This window comes from Salmo trutta, chromosome 39 (genome assembly GCF_901001165.1).
Source record: "Salmo trutta chromosome 39, fSalTru1.1, whole genome shotgun sequence".
Lineage (NCBI taxonomy): Eukaryota > Metazoa > Chordata > Actinopteri > Salmoniformes > Salmonidae > Salmo > Salmo trutta.
Window position 1 is genome coordinate 11,955,225 of NC_042995.1, and position 20,237 is coordinate 11,975,461.

At 39.5% G+C, this 20,237-nt stretch overlaps 1 protein-coding gene and 2 long non-coding RNA genes across 3 annotated transcripts; 2 read left to right on the plus strand and 1 right to left on the minus strand.

The window, feature by feature from the left end:
• Positions 1 to 6,382: 6,382 nt before the first annotated feature.
• On the plus strand, positions 6,383 to 7,138 carry LOC115179584 (uncharacterized). Its single transcript, XR_003872962.1, has 2 exons — positions 6,383 to 6,986; positions 7,098 to 7,138. It is a non-coding gene; the product is annotated as an uncharacterized LOC115179584 (long non-coding RNA).
• Positions 7,139 to 7,270: 132 nt separating this feature from the next.
• On the plus strand, positions 7,271 to 12,796 carry LOC115179248 (gastrula zinc finger protein XlCGF49.1-like). The gene is given in 3 exon segments (XM_029740636.1): positions 7,271 to 7,291; positions 10,628 to 11,184; positions 11,186 to 12,796. Coding segments are annotated over 3 exon segments (768 nt in total). The 3' UTR covers positions 11,376 to 12,796.
• A 5,448-nt stretch (positions 12,797 to 18,244) lies between these two features.
• Positions 18,245 to 19,269, minus strand: LOC115179588 (uncharacterized). The gene is made up of 2 exons (XR_003872966.1): positions 19,102 to 19,269; positions 18,245 to 18,936 (listed from the first exon to the last, which is right to left on the minus strand). It is a non-coding gene; the product is annotated as an uncharacterized LOC115179588 (long non-coding RNA).
• Between the last annotated feature and the right edge of the window lie 968 nt (positions 19,270 to 20,237).

Sequence of the window (20,237 nt, forward strand, 5' to 3'; positions counted from 1 at the left end):
TTTCCGACTAATTGAAAATGAAATTATCACCCTTTCTTTAAACAAGCCATACAAAGCTGGTTACAATTTCAATTTATCCTCCAGAAAAGATAGAACAAATATTACAACAAATGTAATGGTTAAACTCAAATATATTGATTAATAAAAAACATTCTTTATGGATTTAAAAAAAAATGGTATTATATTTATTAATGATATTATGAATAGAAAGTGAGGAGTTATGTCACATACGCAGTTGTCGAAAATATATGGGAATATCTTCTCAATCCAAACTTAAAACCAACTGATTGCAGCACTACCACAAAAATGGAGGAGGCAAGTGGAAAAGGGAGAAAGTAGGGAACTTGTTTGCCTGCTATATATTAAAGATACAAATTGGCTGAAAGGAATTGGTATAAATAGAAAAATATACCAGTTTCATCTGAGGACAAAAATGTTGACAGCTGCGCCATACAGGTTGCAAAATAAATGGGAGGAAATGTTTGATGTACCAATTCCATGGCACATGGTTTATGAACTCGTACAAAAAACTACAGTTGACTCAACACTTAGTTTTTCAATTTAAATTATTATATAAAAGTATTGCCACAAACAGAATGCTATATATATATGGGGAATACAACAATCTCAGCTCTGTAGATTTTGTTGCGAAGAGACAGAATCAATAGATCACTTATTCTGGTATTGCCCCTATGTAGCTTGTTTCTAGTCACAGGTTCAGGAATGGTTAAAAATCCACAACATGCACTTAAAATGAACCTTACAAATAGCAGTGTTGGGCGATCTGGAAAGCCATAGGCAATCAATAAATAATACAATAATACTCGTAGGAAAGGTTTTCATCTTTAGCTCACAATCTGTGGATAATATACGATTAAAAAGATTCAAACATTTTGTAAAACATCACAGCACAATTGATAAATATATGGCACATGGAAACCAAGGGCAGTCTATGGTGAGAGTGGCTGAGGGTTGGTTTTAAAGAGTTTGTTTGGTAATGTATTGTTGTTATATATAAAAGTAGCATGTATGTTAAATAGATTTTTTAAATGATTTGGGAAAATGTATGTATATGTAGCAAAAAAGCTGTAAAAAAAAAAAAGTGGACAAATAGGGGTTAAAAAATAAATAATTATAGAAATTACTCAAATATGGCTGACTGAGAGGATAATAACAAAAAAATTGCAATTAGCTCTAGTTTTCCTCATCTTCAGGTTCACCCTCTCAAACTGAACAGGACATCAGTAGGCTTAGTCCACGCACACAGATATTTTGTATTTCTGCAGCCTCGCCTCCTGAAGTGCCATCGTAAACAAAAAAACTGGAAAGAAAGTACATTTTCTTATAAATATAACTTTGCACTGTTCGTCTCCGAGCATGGTCTTGGTATAGCCTAGGCCTATAGTATAGTCTATGGATCATGTTGGAAGAGAGAAGAAACCTCTGGGAGGAGGGCCGGAGGGATCCACCCCAACGACACTAACCACAGTCCTATCTCACACACCTCTCCGCTCACGCTGCTCTGAACAGGCAGGGCCATGACAATACCAGTAAAAAGAACAGACTTAGGTCCTCTGAGAAATAGACTGATTGTTTATCTTATAGGTGGTGAGTGGTGACTCTGCCTAGTTGGAAGGTATAAATATGTCATTGTGTGACTTGTATGTTGTATTTGCAGCTGACGTATCCAGTAGGTTGAATAAATCTGGTTTGTGCTTTTACTAGTTGTCAATCTGAGTTTCTCCTCTGTTTGTTCAGAACTTAACAATCCTTTTATTGAGACCACACTTGGCGCACTTGATATTGCACACCCAGCAGAGAATCAGGAAGGAGGGGTATCATGAGATATAATAGGCAACTAATTCTCAAACTCTGAGCAATGTGACATTTTATTGATTGCAAATTACATGACACTCCCTGAACTAAATGTAAAAATACTAAACCCTCCCCTTGACTGAAATCTAAAAAGAATGACACTCCCTCATTTTCCTCCAGGTAACAATTATGTAAATTTCACCTCTCCCTAAGCGACGGTTGTTTAATGATATACATACTTTGAAACTACTACATATGTTTATTAAATTGTCTTTTAAAACTAGATGTATTATTTTCGTCCTTGAAGATGAAGAATGTATTTGGATAACTGCATGGAACTTGATTGATCCGCTAATGAAAAATAAATATTCTACATTCTACTGCTCAGCCTATGGGTTATCTATACAGAAAATGTGTTTGTTTAATTGATAGCATGCTAAATAATTTAAATGTCTATGTATCTACTCAATACATGTCACTACACCTCTACATGCCAATTAGCTAGCCCCCCAGTATGTTCTACAATGCATACAAATAATGTTTTGCACTATAAAGGACATTTTTCATATTTAAATAAATGTGAAATAAAACTAATGTATTTGTAATTTAAAAAAATAATTTTAGTGTTTTCTATGGTGCCAAAGTCCAGGGATAATATTACTACCACAATTCAAGTATGATCCACTTACTATTGGGGAATGGAACCAGAGAGGAAGCTTGTGTTACCCTTTCCATGCCTCCATTGTTCAGAGTGAAAGAGCTGTGAACTCACCTGTGTTGATCCACATCTACCACAACCTTTGCTATTGTGTTAGTAAGCACCACAGCATTTTAGGAAGCCATTGTTCAAAATGTGTTCATACACACAGTAACAATGGGAGGGGGTGTGGCATGAACAGGGGAGGACCAGGAGGTTGAGCTCAGACTTCTATTTCGGACTGGGATCCTATCCAGAGTTGACAGATTAACAGTGAGGACAAACCCAGCCTGCCTCTCTCCTTCCACACTGAGTATAAACCTACAGTCACTGGGTCCTGATTGTGACAGTGGAGCCCAGTTTGCACTGCAGGATCGAAAGTTGGTATCAGTGAAACTGGAAGACTGCAGTCAAACAATGGAGCTGAATGTCATCATTAAAGATGAAGAGGAGGAGAACATTGGGAAATCTTTCATTCATGGTAAAACCAGGTTCTAGCTTTAAATGCTATTCATGAATTAAACCTCTAAATTATAACCCAGTCTATTGATATGTTGAATTATGACATTACACATCCATGAAGAACTTCCAACTGCACAAATGTAGTTATGAAAGTTCAATCAGTAAGGCTGGTCTGAATGGTTCGTCACTTCATTCATCTAGTAAACTCTATGGTGCAGTTCTGCTGACACAGATTAAACCTAATCCTAGAATAAATTCCACTTTTAAATTGTACTAACTGAAATGGCTTTTCTCAGACATGGTTTAAAATAGTCTCAGACTTGTCCTAGTCTAGATTTAAAGTCAGGATTATTTAATCTAGATCTAACTAGTGTGGACCCATGAGGGCCTTCAGAGAGGGCTAAGGCTTGATAAAAATGTATATATTTTTAAAAATAAAATTTCGTTTTAATTTGTATTTCGTTTTAACAATAATTGTATTAATTTTCTGATTTAATCTCTTCAGTTGTTGCTGGAAAGAGAAGGGTTAACACTTAAGAGAAAAAAAATATCCAATCAGGATTTTCTTTGGTGGTCTCTGGGTAGAAAAATCTAGCTAGCTCAGCCAGCCATAAGCAAGAGTCTTTGGTAACAGCATATATAGATTGTGTCTGAAAGTGGGCGTGTTGACTGAAGTGGGAGGATCAACAGAAGTGGCATATGGAAAGTGAATCAGCTAATTGAGAATATTTGTTGCCACTCAAGACCGTTTTGTGTGGCTGATTTGATTGTTGCACAACCAGTTGATTGTTTGACAACTAGCATTTTATCTAAGCAAAACCCTAACCTTTTTCCTAACCTTAACCTCATTATCCTAACCTGCCACGTTAATTATCCTAACCATTTTCCTAATCTTAACTTCATTCTCCCAACCTGCTAGGTTAATTATCCCAACCTGCCAGGTTAGTTCTCTTAACCTGCTATGTAAACATTACGCTGATCAGCATGTACCTGGGTATGGTTGGTCTGACCAATAATGGAGTGCTGATGTTAAAATTCCACCTTTCCAGAAACAAGTCTCTCACCGTTGTCGCTTGTTATAGACCCCCTTCAGCCCCCAGCTGTGCCCTGGACACCATATGTGAATTGATTGCCCCTCATCTATCTTCAGAGTTCGTACTGTTAGGTGATCTCAACTGGGACATGCTTAACACCCCGGCCGTCCCACAATCGAAGCTAGATGCCCTCAAACTCACACAAATGATCAAGGAACCTACCAGGTGCGACTCTAAATCCGTAACCATGGGCACCCTCTTAGGTATCATCCTGACCAATTTGCCCTCTAAATACACCTCTGCTGTCTTCAACCTGGGTCTCAGCGATCATTTCCTCATTGCCTGCGTGCGTAATGGGTCCGCGGTTAAACGACCACTTCTCATCACTGTCAAACGCTCCCTAAAACACTTCAGCGAGCAGGCCTTTCTAATCGACCTGGCCCGGGTATCCTGGAAGGTCATTAACCTCATCCTGTCAGTAGAGGATGCCTGGTTGCTCTTTAAAAGTGCTTTCCTATCCATCTTAAATAAGCATGCGCCATTCAAAAAATATAGAACTAAGAACAGATATAGCCCTTGGTTCACCCCAGACTTGACTGCCCTTAACCAGCACAAAAACATCCTGTGGCGTTCTGCATTAGCATCGAATAGCCACCGCGATATGCAACTTTTTCAGGGAAGTCAGGAACCAATATACTCAGTCAGTTAGGAAAGCTAAGGCTGGCTTTTTCAAACAGAAATTTTAAACATTTTATTATGAACGCATTAGATTGACAGTAACAGTAGTCAGATTAGGCTACAGGTAAAATAAATGTTAAAAAACACTGTCTGTTGTTGATGTAGCGTGGTTCGTTCTGCGTTGTGTACTTTTAATCAGGACACTGCCACAACTGGAATTATGATGGTTGAATCATGTTTATTGGTCCTGCACACGAAGAGACAACACACAATAGGTTAGCCCTCGGTGCAGTCACAGCTCTCGGGCACCTTGCTAGCTGAAGGTCCGGCAAAAGAGCGGGAACTGCATACATACATTCAGTGCCCATCAGCACACTGTACAATACAGTTAAAATTATATACAACATATTCGGAACAAAATAAAAGACATACCTGCACACGAAGAGACAACACACAATAGGTTAGCCCTCGGTGCAGTCACAGCTCTCGGGCACCTGCGTGACCACATAGCAACTCACTCAAACACGGTCCCAAATACTCCCGAGTTACAATAGGTACCCTAATTAGCGAGCTTGGTGAAAGTTAACATAAATCTTTATAATTGTTCACATTGTAACAAAACATATAATTGCGTAACAGCACTTTATGTAACTTTACCACAGTTTTATATTGCCAAATTACGGCGCCAAGGACAACATACCTTGCTAGCTGAAGGTCCGGCAAAAGAGAACGATAACAGGGTCCGTAAGTACGGATAACCCGCGATGGACCAAACCAAAATATACAAACTTTTACAATTAGGTGTATTTACAATATAGATATCAAAAAATGTTTGTACACTGAAAAATAACATTAACTATGCTGCTGTGATTAAATAAAGAAAACACATTGAATTATTATTATTGTTATTAACTTATTAACATCCCCTCTTGCCCTGGCCTACTTGAACTGTCCTTGCGTGCAACTTGGTGCATAATCTAGGGGAACAACATCACTCTACTACATTGACAAGCATATTCAGTTAATATTCATATTTAATTCAGTGATTGAAATGATGAGCCCATCCCTCAGTAGCCTATTCCAGCAGGCTATTGGGAAACAAGCACTTCTTATTGAGGAATTGCCTCGCATTCATGTTGAACAAATTAGTCTGGAAATCTGAAGTAAGCAAGCTGCTAAATCGTTCAGTTTACATCTTGCCTACATCTTGTCTAGGCTACTGTAGACTATCTGAAATGATATGTAGGTCTATCAGGCTACCTGCCTTTATCGAAGCAAACTATGTCAAAATGTAATTAGAAACATAAACCCAGATTTTAGTCTGTTGCCTATGTCTTTTGAAATGACAAGTCAATCTCGCAAATAGGTCATTTATAACGGCTGTACAATCTGGCACATAATAACTGCACAATTGCCATACATTTTTATGTTCATCCAAATGTTTCTTGCTCAGAGATTTCGAGATCCTCTGCCAGCTTTCATCTCTCAAACTCTCCTTTCGGATTTATCTATAGTTATGCACATGTGCAAAGGGTATTTATTTACAATAATGAACCTGATTCAAGCCCAGAATGCTGATTGGCTGAAAGCCGTAATATATCAGACCATATACCAGGGGTATGACAAAAAATTCCTTTTTACTGTTCTAATTACGTTGGTAACCAGTTTATAATAGCAATAAGGCATCCTTGTGGTTTGTGGTATATGGCCAGGCACTCCGCGTTGCGTTGTGTTTAAGAACAGCCCTTAACCGTGATATGTTGCCCATATACCATACCCCCTTGTGCCTTATTGCTTAATCAAGTCGACATTCATTGATAAAAAATGATCTGGTGAGTTTAATAAAGGTGTTATGTAAAGGTCGTATAAAATGTGTTATATCTGGAGTTTCCTCGGACAATGAGGTTCATCTTCTTATGCAGAAGATTCCTGGAGTGTTTGGAGCACTAAACCGTGTGTAGATGGAAAGAAGGAGGAAAGTCAATCGGTTTTACTGATGTTGGAAGAAGAGTATCAACCTACTAATCTTTTTGGTATTTATTAGGATCCCCATTAGCCGCTGCAAAAGCATCAGAATTGTTCACTTCTTTCCTTAACTTCTCAAACCCCGGCTTGGTCTGATTCCCAAGCGTTCTCGCAAGTCTCGCGTTGTTGCGTCTCTTGGTTTAGGAACTCTGTGGCTGTAGTGGGAGAACAGGAAGTTCCGGTCAGGCGCGCATCATTCTTCATAACTAAGAAAGTGCCAGAATTGTGCAGTAGAGACGATTACTTTTGTCTCCGTTTCAAATTGATTGCTACAGGTATGTAATAGCACGTTTAAACTTTCTAATATCGAAAGAACATGTCATAAAACGTTAAGGTATTATCACGTTTAGTTAAGGTTTAAGGTTCTATTCTTGTGTCAAACTGAGTGAGTGAAGAACGCAGTCAAACACGAGCTGAATGTCAACATTAAAGATGAAGAAGAGGAGGAGAAGATTGGGAAATCTGTTTCTCATGGTAAGAGCTGGTTCTATCTAACTAAGTTTGTTATTCATTCCAACTTCTCACTGTGTATGAAAAGTTACTGTAGAACTCTTTCATGATGAACTGTTTCAATGAGAAGGTAGATGTTTTTCCTGTGTTGCTCAGTTGGTAGATTTTTTTTTACATTTTAGTTATTTAGCAGACGCTCTTATCCAGAGCGACTTACAGTAGTGAATGCATACATTTCATACATTTTTTTTTTTCTGTGCTGGCCCCCCGTGGGAATCGAACCCACAACCCTGGCGTTGCAAACGCCATGCTCTACCAACTGAGCTACAGGGAAGGCTTATCATGGTTCTCTCATCGCCAGGGTTGTGGGTTCGATTCCCATGGGGGACCAGTACGAAAAAAGTATTAATGTATACACTCATTACTGTAAGTTGCTCTGGATTTGAGCGTCTGCTAAATTACTAATGTAAATTTGCAGAACGTGAGGAGATAAAGAACATTCCTTTCTTCATTACATCTGTCACATTATTATGTAGTTTACGGTAGTCCCCCAGTCACGTGGTGTTTGATGACAAACACACAACGAGAAGAGACCGGAGCCTTGTGAGTCAGTTACTGTTGTGCAGCATGCGCCATCTAACTACAGTATGGAATTCACAACTAAATGTTTGCCAGCTAGATATCTTACAGCTGTTAAGTAAACAGTCTACAATGTGTTAAATGCTCTGCAGTTGTCTATTTGGTTTGCTAATTTAGTAGCTAGTTAGCTACCTAGCTAAGTGGTTAGCTTCTTCTAAAATCAAGCATTCGCTTGGTAACAGCAGAGAATGCCCTCCTGGATCAAGAGCCCTGCAGGCTAATATTCGTTTGGGGGTGCAGCAAACTGAGTAGTGTTTTTGAGTTACTTGTATATTTGTATAGTTTGTCAGAAACTGTACAAAATGTTCGCAATGCGCTCATTAGCATTTAGTATTCTCTATGAGGATTCCTTAGTACTTGTTAGCATTTTGATAGCATTCTGCTAAGTTACTTTTTAAACAGCTGTAGTCTACTTGTGCTCTAGGTAATAGATAAAGCACATCGCGTTTATAAATTTGCCCGTTTAGATAATTTTTCATAATGAAACTTACCGGTACTAGTTTCCCAAAACAGTGGTCTGAGCCAATAACGTGAGTCAAACGGTGGCTATAAAATATATTTTGATTTAATACTTTTCTTTTTGGTTACTACATGATTCCGTATGTGTTATTTCATAGTTTGTCTTCACTATTATTCTACAATGTAGAAAAATATTAAAAATAAAGAAACCCTCGAATGAGTAGGTGTTCTGAAACTTTTTACCGGTAGTGTATATCTGCAGAAATAAGACCGATCCTGCTTGTGTTGCCTGTTTGTTTTTAATAGCCTACTGATTCCGTGAGCACAAAGCCTCACGCAACATGCCGGATAAACAATTTAAAAAATTCTGCTGTTTTTTTATCTTTGCTATGCTGTAATAAAGGCTTAACCAAACGTTTCAGACTCAGTTATGCTTATAATTTATTTAGTGTTGTTTACATTGTTCCAAATTGTCAGAACATTTTCTTGTAATCTAACAGCACCTGTTTGGCACACATAATATGCACACAGTGTTTGCTCCTTACCTTCTTTTTCTTGATCTCCAGAATTTTCCACAACTAGTCACATTTATTCCACACATCTGACTTCCCCTTTACCTCCTGAGCAACCAGTAAACATTCTCCCGTTTCGAGTTTGTCACGTCCTCTGCAACCATTTTGCTGTTACAGTGTTTTGAGTTTGTTATAACCAATTTATTGATGTGATTATGATATGCTGTAGGTTTGGCCCTATTGGTCAGGTGCATGTGATGTATACATGGGTCACAAAGAGAGCAAAAGTTGAGGCAATAGATGTTTTTCCTTAACAAATGAGGGATTTCAGCAACAGAACTTTTCAGTCAGAAATGTCTGTAATTATGTTGCAGCTTCAGCAATATGGACAGTGTGATGAACACTGTTGATGTTCTGTGGTGGTCGCTACAGCAGGGAAGAGAGAGAGACAATGGGTGCTAGTCTTTTTGTTGTTGTAAGTCTGAGCACAATTGTATCAATTGCGATCGAACTCCCTCTAGCCATTTGTGTGTCTTAATTATTTAATCAAACTGCGCTTAAACTATCAGACAAGCTCAGTGCATATGGTTGATTTGATTAAAACACGTGTCTATATATGGAGAAATAATGTTACATTTTTTTCGACCCATCGATTGGTGGAAAGAACAGACTACTCTTGGTGCCCTAATGGACTGTGCAAGGTGTTTTTTGAAATGTATTTTTATTTCACCTTTATTTAACCAGGTAGGGTAGTTGAGAACAAGTTTTCATTTACAACTGCGAACTGGCCAAGATAAAGCAAAGCAGTGCGACACAAACAACAACACAGAGTTACACATGGAATAAACAAGCGTACAGTCAGCACAATAGAAAAAAATAAAGTCTATATACAGTGTGTGCAAATGGTGTGAGGAGGTAAGACAAATATATAGGCCATAGTAGCGAAGTAATTACAATTTAGCAAATTAACACTGGCGTGATAAATGAGCAGATGATGATGTGCAAGTAGAAATACTGGTGTGCAAAAGAGCAGAAAAGTAAATAAAAACAATATGGGGATGAGGTAGGTAGATTGCGTGGGCTATTTACAGATGGGCTATGTACAGCTGCAGCGATCGGTTAGCTGCTGATCAGATAGCTGATGTTTAAAGTTAGTGAGGGAAATATAAGAATCCAGCTTCAGCAATTTTTGCAATTCGTTCCAGTCATTGAAAGTATTCCACAGAGAGGCTGGCCCATGTTGACTCAAAAGCTTCCCACAGTTGTCAAGTTTGATGGATGTACTTTGGTTGGTGGACTGTTCTTGATACATAAGGGAAAATGTTCAGCATGAAAAACCCAGCAGCATTACAGTTCTAGACACAAACCGGTGCACCTGGCACCTATGATCATACCCTGTTCAAAGGCACTTAAATCTGTTTTCTTGCCCATTCACCCTCTAAATGGCAGACATTCGATCCAAATGATCTCAAGCCTTAAAAATCTTTCTTTAACCTATCTCCTTCCCTTCATGTACACCGATATGAAGTGGATTTAACAAGTGACATCAATAAGGGATCATAGCTGTCACCTGGTCAATCTGTCATGGAAAGAGCAGGTGTTCATAATATTTTGTACCACTGACTTTTTTTCTTCTTCTGCTGCTGTTCACACAGGTCATGTTGAGACATTCTCTACATCCAGAGAGCAACAGCAGGAAGATCAGAGCTAAGAGGTCTCACCACTGCCCACATTGTGAGGAGATTTTCCCATTTCTATCAAAGCTAAAAAAATACACCTAAAAATACACACAGGAGAGAATCTGTATTCCTGTACTGACTGTGGGAAAAGATTCACAACATCACATTCTCTGACAGTTCATCAGAGTGCACACAGGAGAGAAGCCTTACTCCTGCTCTGACTGTGGGGGGAGATTCTCTCGACGGAGCCACTTAAAAAGACACCAACATGTACAAACAGGAGAGAAGCCTTACTTCTGCTCTGACTGTGGGAAGAGTTTCTCCCTATTAGATACCTTAAAAGCACATGCATGTATACATACAGGAGAAAAGCCTTACTCTTGCTCTGACTGTGGGAAGAGGTTCTCTCAACGGAGCAACTTAAAAATACACCAAAGTTTACATACAGGAGAAAAGCCTTATTCCTGCTCGGACTGTGAAAAGAGTTTCTCCCAATTGGATAAGTTAAATAGTCACCAACGAATACATACAGGAGAGAAGCCTTACTCTTGCTCTGACTCTGGGCAGAGCTTCTCTCAACACAACAGCTTAAAGGAACACCAATGTATACACACAGGAGAGAAGCCTTACTCCTGCACTGAATGTGGGATGAGTTTCTCTCTACAGGACAGCTTGAAATCACACCAACGTATACACACAGGAGAGAAGCCTTACTTCTGCTCTGACTGTGGAAAGAATTTCTCGACACAGCAGCTTAAAGAAACACCAACGTATACACACAGGAGAGAAGCCTTACTCCTGCTTTGAATGTGGGAAGAGTTTTACAACATCAAGTGCTCTGACAGTTCATCAGGGAGTGCACACAGGAGAGAAGCCATACTCCTGCTCTGACTGTGGGGGAGTTACTATCGACTGGGAAACTTAGAAACACACCATCGTACACATACGGGGAGAGAAGCCTTACTCTTGTTCTGACTGTGGTAAATGCTTCACAACATCAAGTGCTCTGACAGTTCATCAGAAAACACACACAGGAGAGAAGCACACCAACGGATACACACAAGCCAAGACTTTTGCAGATTAAAATCTTACGTTTTCGGTGGATTGGCAATGGACCCATTTTAAAGTATCCCTTTTTGGTAACAAAAGGAGAGAAGCTTCATCAGTTCTCTCAGACCAGCAAAGATTAAAGTCACTCCATCACTTAATTCTCATTAAAGAAGTGGTAAGTGAATTGGATCAAATGAAGAAAGTGTAGAACACTACTGTAATCCTATTGTTTCTCACTGTGAGAGAACTGTGCAGAGGAAAAGGAGCATTACAGAATGTTAGCCTCTCTTTACTGATCAGTGTGCATCTTGTCAGTTTTGGTGTGTTTTGTTAGCTTCTACTGCAAAGATATTGAGATGTCCTTGGATTGGCCCTTAGTGTTGAATATCCTCTTAGGTTTCTCTTGTTGAAACTATGTAGTCTGATGGTTGACTGGATGGTACTGCTTCCCTCTGTAATTTTCTGTGGGAATGAGCTAGTAGACACAGCATGTATGAGATAGAGATGGTGTGATGATCAGTTGTCAGCATATATATGCCTTACTCCTTGTTTTTCTATTGGTAACCCAATAGAAAAACAAGTAAAAATAAATTAAATGCAGCTACTTGGCTGTTATTCTAGCTACACGGTTTCACTTGACTGTTAGCCGTAGTTGGCTAGCTAGCAAGCGATAAGAAACGACTTGGTCGCATCCGTAGATACAGAATAATAATACTTTGACTGGATCGAGTTTCTGGCAACCTATCCAATAGAATGAACGGACATCTTTTCTCAGCCAATCAAAATCATGAATCGGCGTGATTTTATGGATATATACAAAGAAATGTTGATAGAAAAACAGGTAAAACGACATGAAATGCAGCTAGTTTGCTGTGTTACCAGCGTCAGTTTGAAATAATTGTGTTTGCTGTGTAGATGGCTAGCTTCTCTGAACAGTGTCCTGACTAGCTTCTCTGAACAGTGTCCTGACCAGAGAGCACATTTTCTATGCCATGCGAAATCCAAAACAGCTTAAACAAATGCAGATGCAGCTACTTTGCTGTTATTCTAGCTGCACTGTTTGACCTGTTTTTTTATTTAATTGGTAACCCATTGTATAAAAGCAAATGTTCACTAGAGGTTTTGGACAACTTTTTTTTTTGTTGCATGGCTTTGCTGATCTATGGTACTCTTACCTATGACTGCAGCACAGCCATGCTAAAAAATTGTTTTAGTATAGTCTAATGTGATGTGCCATCTGTAAATACAAATACATTTGTTTAAATTGCGAGACTAGTTGGTTTAGCCACAGAAAAAGCCAGCAACCTTCCCGCTAGCCATGATTGGCTGAGATAATAAGTGGGCTGGACATGCCTAGAGATGAGTTTGTATTGGTCTGCCATATAGCACGCTTCTGTCTATTTGAGCTGGTCAGTATGTGTAGGTAATCCTGTCTGACACATTTATTTAAAAAAAGTATTGCGTAGTACTTCTGCGTAAGTGTTGCTCTCCACTTTTCTGGAGGACTGAGTTTTGAAATCAGAGGAATTAGAGTATGATAGCAAAGGAGATGGAGAAAACACGTCTCTGGACTACATCTTCAAACTAAGGGCAAACATGGCATCTGTGACAGTGAGACGCATCCATCCATGATGTATACGGGTAAGATAATGTAGCTAGCTAGACTTTCAGATATTACACATTTCTAATTTTGACAGTGGTTTCATTTCAAGCTAAAGTGTACTGTTAGCTATCTAGCTAACGTTAGCTGGCTGGCTCGCTAACTTACATTACGTGTATAATCTTATTATTCGTATCTCAGAGCCATTTGCTTTGCTAGTTATAGCCTAATGTTAGCTAGCTAACATTAAACCTGGTTGGTTAGCTACCTGCAGATTCATGAAGGGTAGTAATGTCATGAGTTGGGATTATGGTTAATTGTTTACCTAGCTAGCTGCATGTCTTAACAAAAGACTCCACTATGCAAGTAACCATTTCAGTTGCATTTGTAATTTCAGTCTGAGTATGCCATAGTGCAGAATAACTGATGAATTTATGAACGCTCAACACAGTTGAATATGGCCGGTCTCAGTAAATGTCTGCAAAAAAGCGTAAATAAATTGTTGCCAGCGGCACAGTTAGTCATCAACGCTCAGTATAACATGACAACAGCCTAACCAGCTCTGCTAGGGGGAGTAAAATGGTCAGTTGGGTGTCCTCTCATTTGTGTCTGGAAGTAGCTAGCAAGCTAGCCAATGTTAGCCATTTAGCTGTGGGGCTAAAGCTTAAGAGGGTGTGAACAATGCTGAATGGGTGTAAGCAAAGATGAGCTCTCCAGTAGGTACCAAAACATTCAAAGGACATTTTCTCAAAAGTGAGGTTACAAGTATCAAGTTTATGGCTGAGCTGGCCGCCCGGCCAAACTAAGATATTGGGGGAGAAGGACCTTTGTCAGGGAGGTGACCAAGAACCACTCTGACAGACCTCCAGAGTTCTTCTGTGGAGATGGGAGAACCTTCCAGAAGGACAACCATCTCTGCAGCACTCCACCAATCAGGCCTTTATGGTAGAGTGGCCAGATGGAAGCCACTCCTCAGTAAAAAGCACATGACAGCCCGCTTGGAGTTTGCCAAAAGGCACCTAAAGGACTCTGACCATGAGAAACAAGATTCTCTGGTCTGAAGAAACCAAGATTGAACTCTTTGGCCTGAATGCCAAGCTTCACGTCTGGAGGAAACCTGGCACCATCACTTCGGTGAAGCGTGGTGGAAGCAGCATCATGCTGTGGGGATGTTTTTCAGCGGCAGGGACTGGGAGACTAGTCAGGATCAAGGGAAAGATGAACAGAGAAAAGTACAGAGATCCTTGATGAAAACCTGCTCCTGAGCGCTCAGGACCTCCAACTGGAGCGAAGGATCACCTTCCAACAGGACAACACAGGAGTGGCTTCAGAACAAGTCTCAATGTCATTGAGTGGCCCAGCCAGAGCCCAGACTTCAACACCGATTGAACATCTCTGGAGAGACCTGAAAATATCAGGTGTGGAGTGTGTTTTCATGGCACATATTGGGCCCCTTGATAAAAGTGGAGCAACGTTTGAATGCCACAGGATACCTAAACATCATTGCCAATCAGGTGCATCCCTTCATGGCAGCAGTTTATCCATCTGCAATATTGTTTTTTGTTCCAGCAGGATAATGCCCCACGCCACAAGGCTGGGATTGTCCAGGAATGGTTCCATGAACATGACAGTGAATTCAGCCAACTACCAGCCAAATTGACACAAGTGTGGGAAGCATTGGAGTCAATAAGGGCCAGCATCCCTGTAGAACACTGTGGACACCTTGTAGAGTACATGCCCTGATGAACTGAGGCTGTTCTGAGGGAAAAGGGGGTGCAACTCAGTGTTAAGGTGTTTCCAATGTTTTGAGGTACCTCAGTGTCTATTGAGACACATTACAGACAGTAGCCAACAAGTAGCAAAACAGAACTCACTTGATTGACAATTAAATGTATTTCAACATTGAAATAGGTCTATAGGTTCCCGTTTACACACTACATTGCCAAAAGTATGTGGACACCCCTTCAAATGAGTGGATTCAGCTATTCTAGCCACACCCATTGCTGACAGGTGTATAAAATCGAGGTACACACCCATGCAATCTCCATAGACAAACATTGGCAGTAGAATGGCCTTACTGAAGAGCTCAGTGATGTTCAACGTGGCACCGTCATAGGATGTCACCTTTCCAGAAAGATAATTCCAATAGACGCCACCATAGAGAAGGACATTTTCAAAATTAAAAAAAAAGACAGTTTCGTTATCACCTTTGTGCCAAACATATCAATGGAATTTGTCCATGAATTGTCTTAAAGACTGATTTCCCCCCACTCCCCCACAAATCACAGCTAAAGTTATTAACGTTTTATATTCATGCTATTACATGGAAGAGCTTGTGCCGCACGCAGAAGGAAAAACAATGTAAATCACTCACGCGCTCTCATCCAGGACCTGCTCATTCAATGTAATGGATTCCTGACATTGGAAGATGAGACAGACTGACTGAAGTGAATGGATAGTCCAGGATCTGCTGTTTGTATGTGGCTGCTTTGAAAGTGAACTGTGTTTGTATGTGATCAGGGGTGTATTCATTCCGCCGATTCTGTTGAAAAACGTTCCTTAAATGGAACCAAACGAAACGAAGATAAACATATCGGAATTTGTCCAATAGAAACTCTTGTTTGCAACTGTTGGACTAATGATTACACCCTAGATCAGATAGATACAGGCAAGAGTGTGCAAGGTGGTATTGAATGTGTCAATGTCACCTTGATTACTCATATTTCTCTCAACCTGTGCACCTACGTTGTAAACTTTCATACATAGGCTAGGTTGTAGCAACCTCTTGATGGGTATAGGGAAAATTAGAGTATCATGTAGTAGCCTAAACCTATCGATGTTACATTGAGCTGGGTGAATGGAATATGAATTATAGTCATCCAATATGCTGTTATAGAAATAAGGCCCAAAAAATAAGGTAATAGCACGTTTAAACTATCTAAAATCGAAAGAACATGTCATACCATGATAGGTTACAAATCCGTCAAGGGATTGCCAGGTTTCTTATGTTAAATTTGTGTCGTGATGAAAATGATTTTACAAGTCATATAGCTTCAGATTTTGGGTTTGTTTGACTTAATGTACACCATTTCGTCAAGGTAATTTAAAAATATTCAATTTATTTGAGATTTCTGAGTTCGTTTAATGTTATTGGTTTTGTGTATTTAAAAAAAGTATGACGAGCTGGTAAAATGGCGGCGCCCGCTGTCTGCGTTTTAAATTCCAAATAGAAGACAATGGATCCGATCATATATTTATGTAGTTGGTGCAGTATATTAACTAATATACATGGGTTCTAACTTGAACCATTATTTATTCGTTTACGCGTGTACAATTTATGCTCCCCGCATATATAAACCACTAACACAAGCTCGTAATTTTGATGACACCTGGTTAGTTTACTGCCTACTGTACATAGTAAAATGGTGCGTACCAAGTTGTAGTTCACATTTTGGTCTGGAAAACGGCTGTGAGGATTTTTCTAAAATATTAATCAAATATGAACACAATTACAATCTTTAGAGAATACAAATCTCATTTAATGTATGGAAAAACGTATTTGAGTGAACATTATCAAGCCAGCAGCAGATGAAACAGAACCTGAATTATCTCCCCTCTCCCTGGTTTTAGCTTGCTGCTATTACTGTCTAGGTTTAGGATATTTAGCCCATACCAGTGACAAACAAACGATGTTATCGACACATGGCGGGATCAAACATAGTCTAGCTCACTTATTTTGCCAGCTAGAAAGAAACGGACACAAATTTATTCAGAATCGGAGCAAGCTGCCCACCCAGCAAACTGTCTTTAAAAAGACGTTGAAAAGAGGACTATGCCCGTTTGGTTTTGGTTGAAAGTGAAAGTTGAAAAGATGTATTTTCATGTCGTTAAAAATACGCATTTTTCATGTCATTGAAAAGACGTCCTTCTACGGTTGAAAGTTGAAAATTAGTATTTTTCAGGTCGTTGTTTTAAGGACTTGCAAAGAACATCATTTAAATGTACTTGTAGCTTATACAGATGGACGCAGTAACCAAAAAATGGTCAATCACACTACTCATTACATTACTCCAGTATTTGCACAAAACATTCAGTTAAAGAATGCTATCTAGTACAGTGATAAGACAAAATACTGTTAAGTATATGTAAATATAGTAAATATATCTATAATTTTGATGGACAATTATATTAATTGAATACTTATCCATCAAAATTATAGATATATTTTGCTGCTGTAACCGTAGTTAGTTAGCGGTGGTACGCGCTAATAGCGTTTCAATCAGTGACGTCACTCGCAAGGGCCGCGGCTTTTGTGGCGCGATGGGTAACGGCACCTAAATCAGCATTCAGGGCTCAAACCACCGGTTTATCGCTATTTTGTGTTGTGCAGTAATAATGGTCATTTATTACATTTATTCAGAATAATTTATAAGTGGATAAATGTGTTTGCTTCTCCGTGTCTATCAAAGACAAAATGCAATTTACAAGATACGTTTGGTTAAAGTTGTCCTTCTCAGGGGCTGACAATTGATTAGGGCCGGGCTCAAACTTGCACGCAGTGTAGAAAAGAAGAGGGCCTGTTTGAATGGCGCAAGTTGTCTCTTTCACTCCTCCCTAATAGACCATTATAATCACATTTATTGGTAAACTGAACACTGAACACTTATATATTTGTCAGTATGCGGAGATCGCAAGTCAAATGTTTTTACTTGAAATGGGGGAATGTTTAGCCGACTGGTCGCTCAGGAGACAAAGTCAATATCAGACGTATGGAAGACATTTGGCTTGAGCTCATAGAAAGAGGAAGGAGCCAGCGCTGCGTACATGTGCCAAACAAGTGCTGTATTCTGCTATATATATATTTTTTTCTGATTGCTTGGAACAGTGTAAACAACACAAAATAAATGACAGCTGTTCCAGAGAGTTGATCTGTACTAATTTAAAAAATGATAAAGCCTTTATTATTATTATTATTTAGGCCATTCTATACTGTAGGCTAATTATTCAAGAGAATGCTTGACTGAATTTAAATGCAGGACCAGTAGGCTGTGTGATGAAATGAAGTAATAATAAGGACTAATTGATAACAGGGCAGAAAGCTGAACAAAACCAGCATAATGACATACTAGAGTCTAACGAAGAAAAAAATATGGTAAAGCATTTATTAGGGCTAAAGCATAGCAAAATAAATAAAAACTGAATTTGAGAAAATGTCAAGTTGGGCAGACCTTTATACATTTTTAGAACTTGCGAGTCAATAGGTTAAAAGGCCATTGAGGTCACATGATCACCTCATTCAAAATTGCCAAGCTCCTAAACCATTCTTCTCAGAAAGGGACCACACAAATTACCACCATTCAAATGAATAATTGGTTTAGAAGACAAAATAAGAATCTAGCCTATTAAAACAGACAGAGCAGGTCATTTTGATTGTGTGACCTTAGTGACCCTTTAAGCAATGGGAGGGTGTAGTAAAGGCCTTTCTTATGCACAACGCAACTCAGCGTGCCTGGATACAGACTGTAACCATGTATTGTGTGCTTACAGTACCACAAAAACCAGAGGACTTTGCTTTTATGGCTATGACAATCACAGCCATAATAAATGTCATCATAACACATGGGCTCTCATGTATTATTGCTTAAATATACCATGGCTGTTAGCCAATCAGCTTTCAGGGCTCAAACCACCCAGTTATTAATACAAAATGTACTACAGAATAATGACATGTTTGTAGGTACCGTTGACAACAGAGTACACAGTTGTGTTTCTTAATCCCTGCTTTGCGTGATGGCCGTTGAAGTTGAACAAGGACATCAGGCCGTTGGTAAAGAGCCTGAAAGTCAAGCACACGTAGGATGTTCTTTGTGAATTGAACACTTTCAAACAGCTGAGGAGATTAGGCTCTTGGATTTACTGTCTTTGTTGCAGACAGTTTGTATCACTAACGATACCTTTAAAATTACTTTCTTACTGAATCCATTATAAAGATATGACATACCTGTCCATGACCTTGTGGGCACAGTCCTTTGTGTCCTTACCACCAATTTTGCTTAACCTTGAAATCTGTGTCAAGAGACTGTTTGAAACCCTGGAAGTTACTTATTTTAATTGTATTTATTTCATCTTTATTTAACCAGGTAGGCTAGTTGAGAACAAGTTCTCATTTACAACTGCGACCTGGCCAAGATAAAGCACAGCAGTTCAACACATACAACAACACAGAGTTACACATGGAATAAACAAACATACAGTCAATAATACAGTAGAAAAAAGAAAAATCTATATACTGTGAGTGCAAATGAGGCAAGATAAGGGAGGTAAGGCAATAAATAGGCCATGGTGGCGAAGTAATTACAATATAGCAATTAAACAGTGGAATGGTAGATGTGCAGAAGATGAATGAAGTAGAGATACTGGGGTGCAAAGGAGCAAAGGAGCAAGATACAGTATGGGGATGAGGTAGTTGGATGGGCTGTTTACAGATGGGCTATGTACAGGTATAGTGATCTGTGAGCTGCTCTGACAGCTGGTGCTTAAAGCTAGTGAGGGAGATATGAGTCTCCAGCTTCAGTGATTTTTGCAGTTCTTTCCAGTCATTGGCAGCAGAGAACTGGAAGGAAAGTCGGCCAAAGGAGGAATTGGCTTTGGGGGTGACTAGTGAGATATGGAGCGCGTGCTACGGGTGGGTGCTGCTATGGTGAACAGTGAGCTGAGATAAGGCGGGGCTTTACCTAGCAGAGACTTGTAGATGACCTGGAGCCAGTGGGTTTGGCAACGAGTATGAAGCAATGGCCAGCCAACGAGAGTGTACAGGTCGCAGTGGTGGGTAGTATATGGGGCTTTGGTAACAAAATGGATGGCACTGTTGAGTAGAGTGTTGGAGGCTATTTTGTAAATGACATCGCCAAAGTCAAGGATTTGGTAGGATGGTCAGTTTTCTAGATTTAATTTTGGTTTGGAGATGCTTAATGTGAGTCTGGAAGGAGAGTTTACAGTCTAACCAGATACCTAGGTATTTGTAGTTGTCCACATACTCTAAGTCAGAACCGCCCAGAGTAGTGATGCTGGACGGGCGGGCAGGTGCAGGCAGTGATCGGTTGAAGAGCAGGCAGTGATCAGTTGTGAATGTATAAT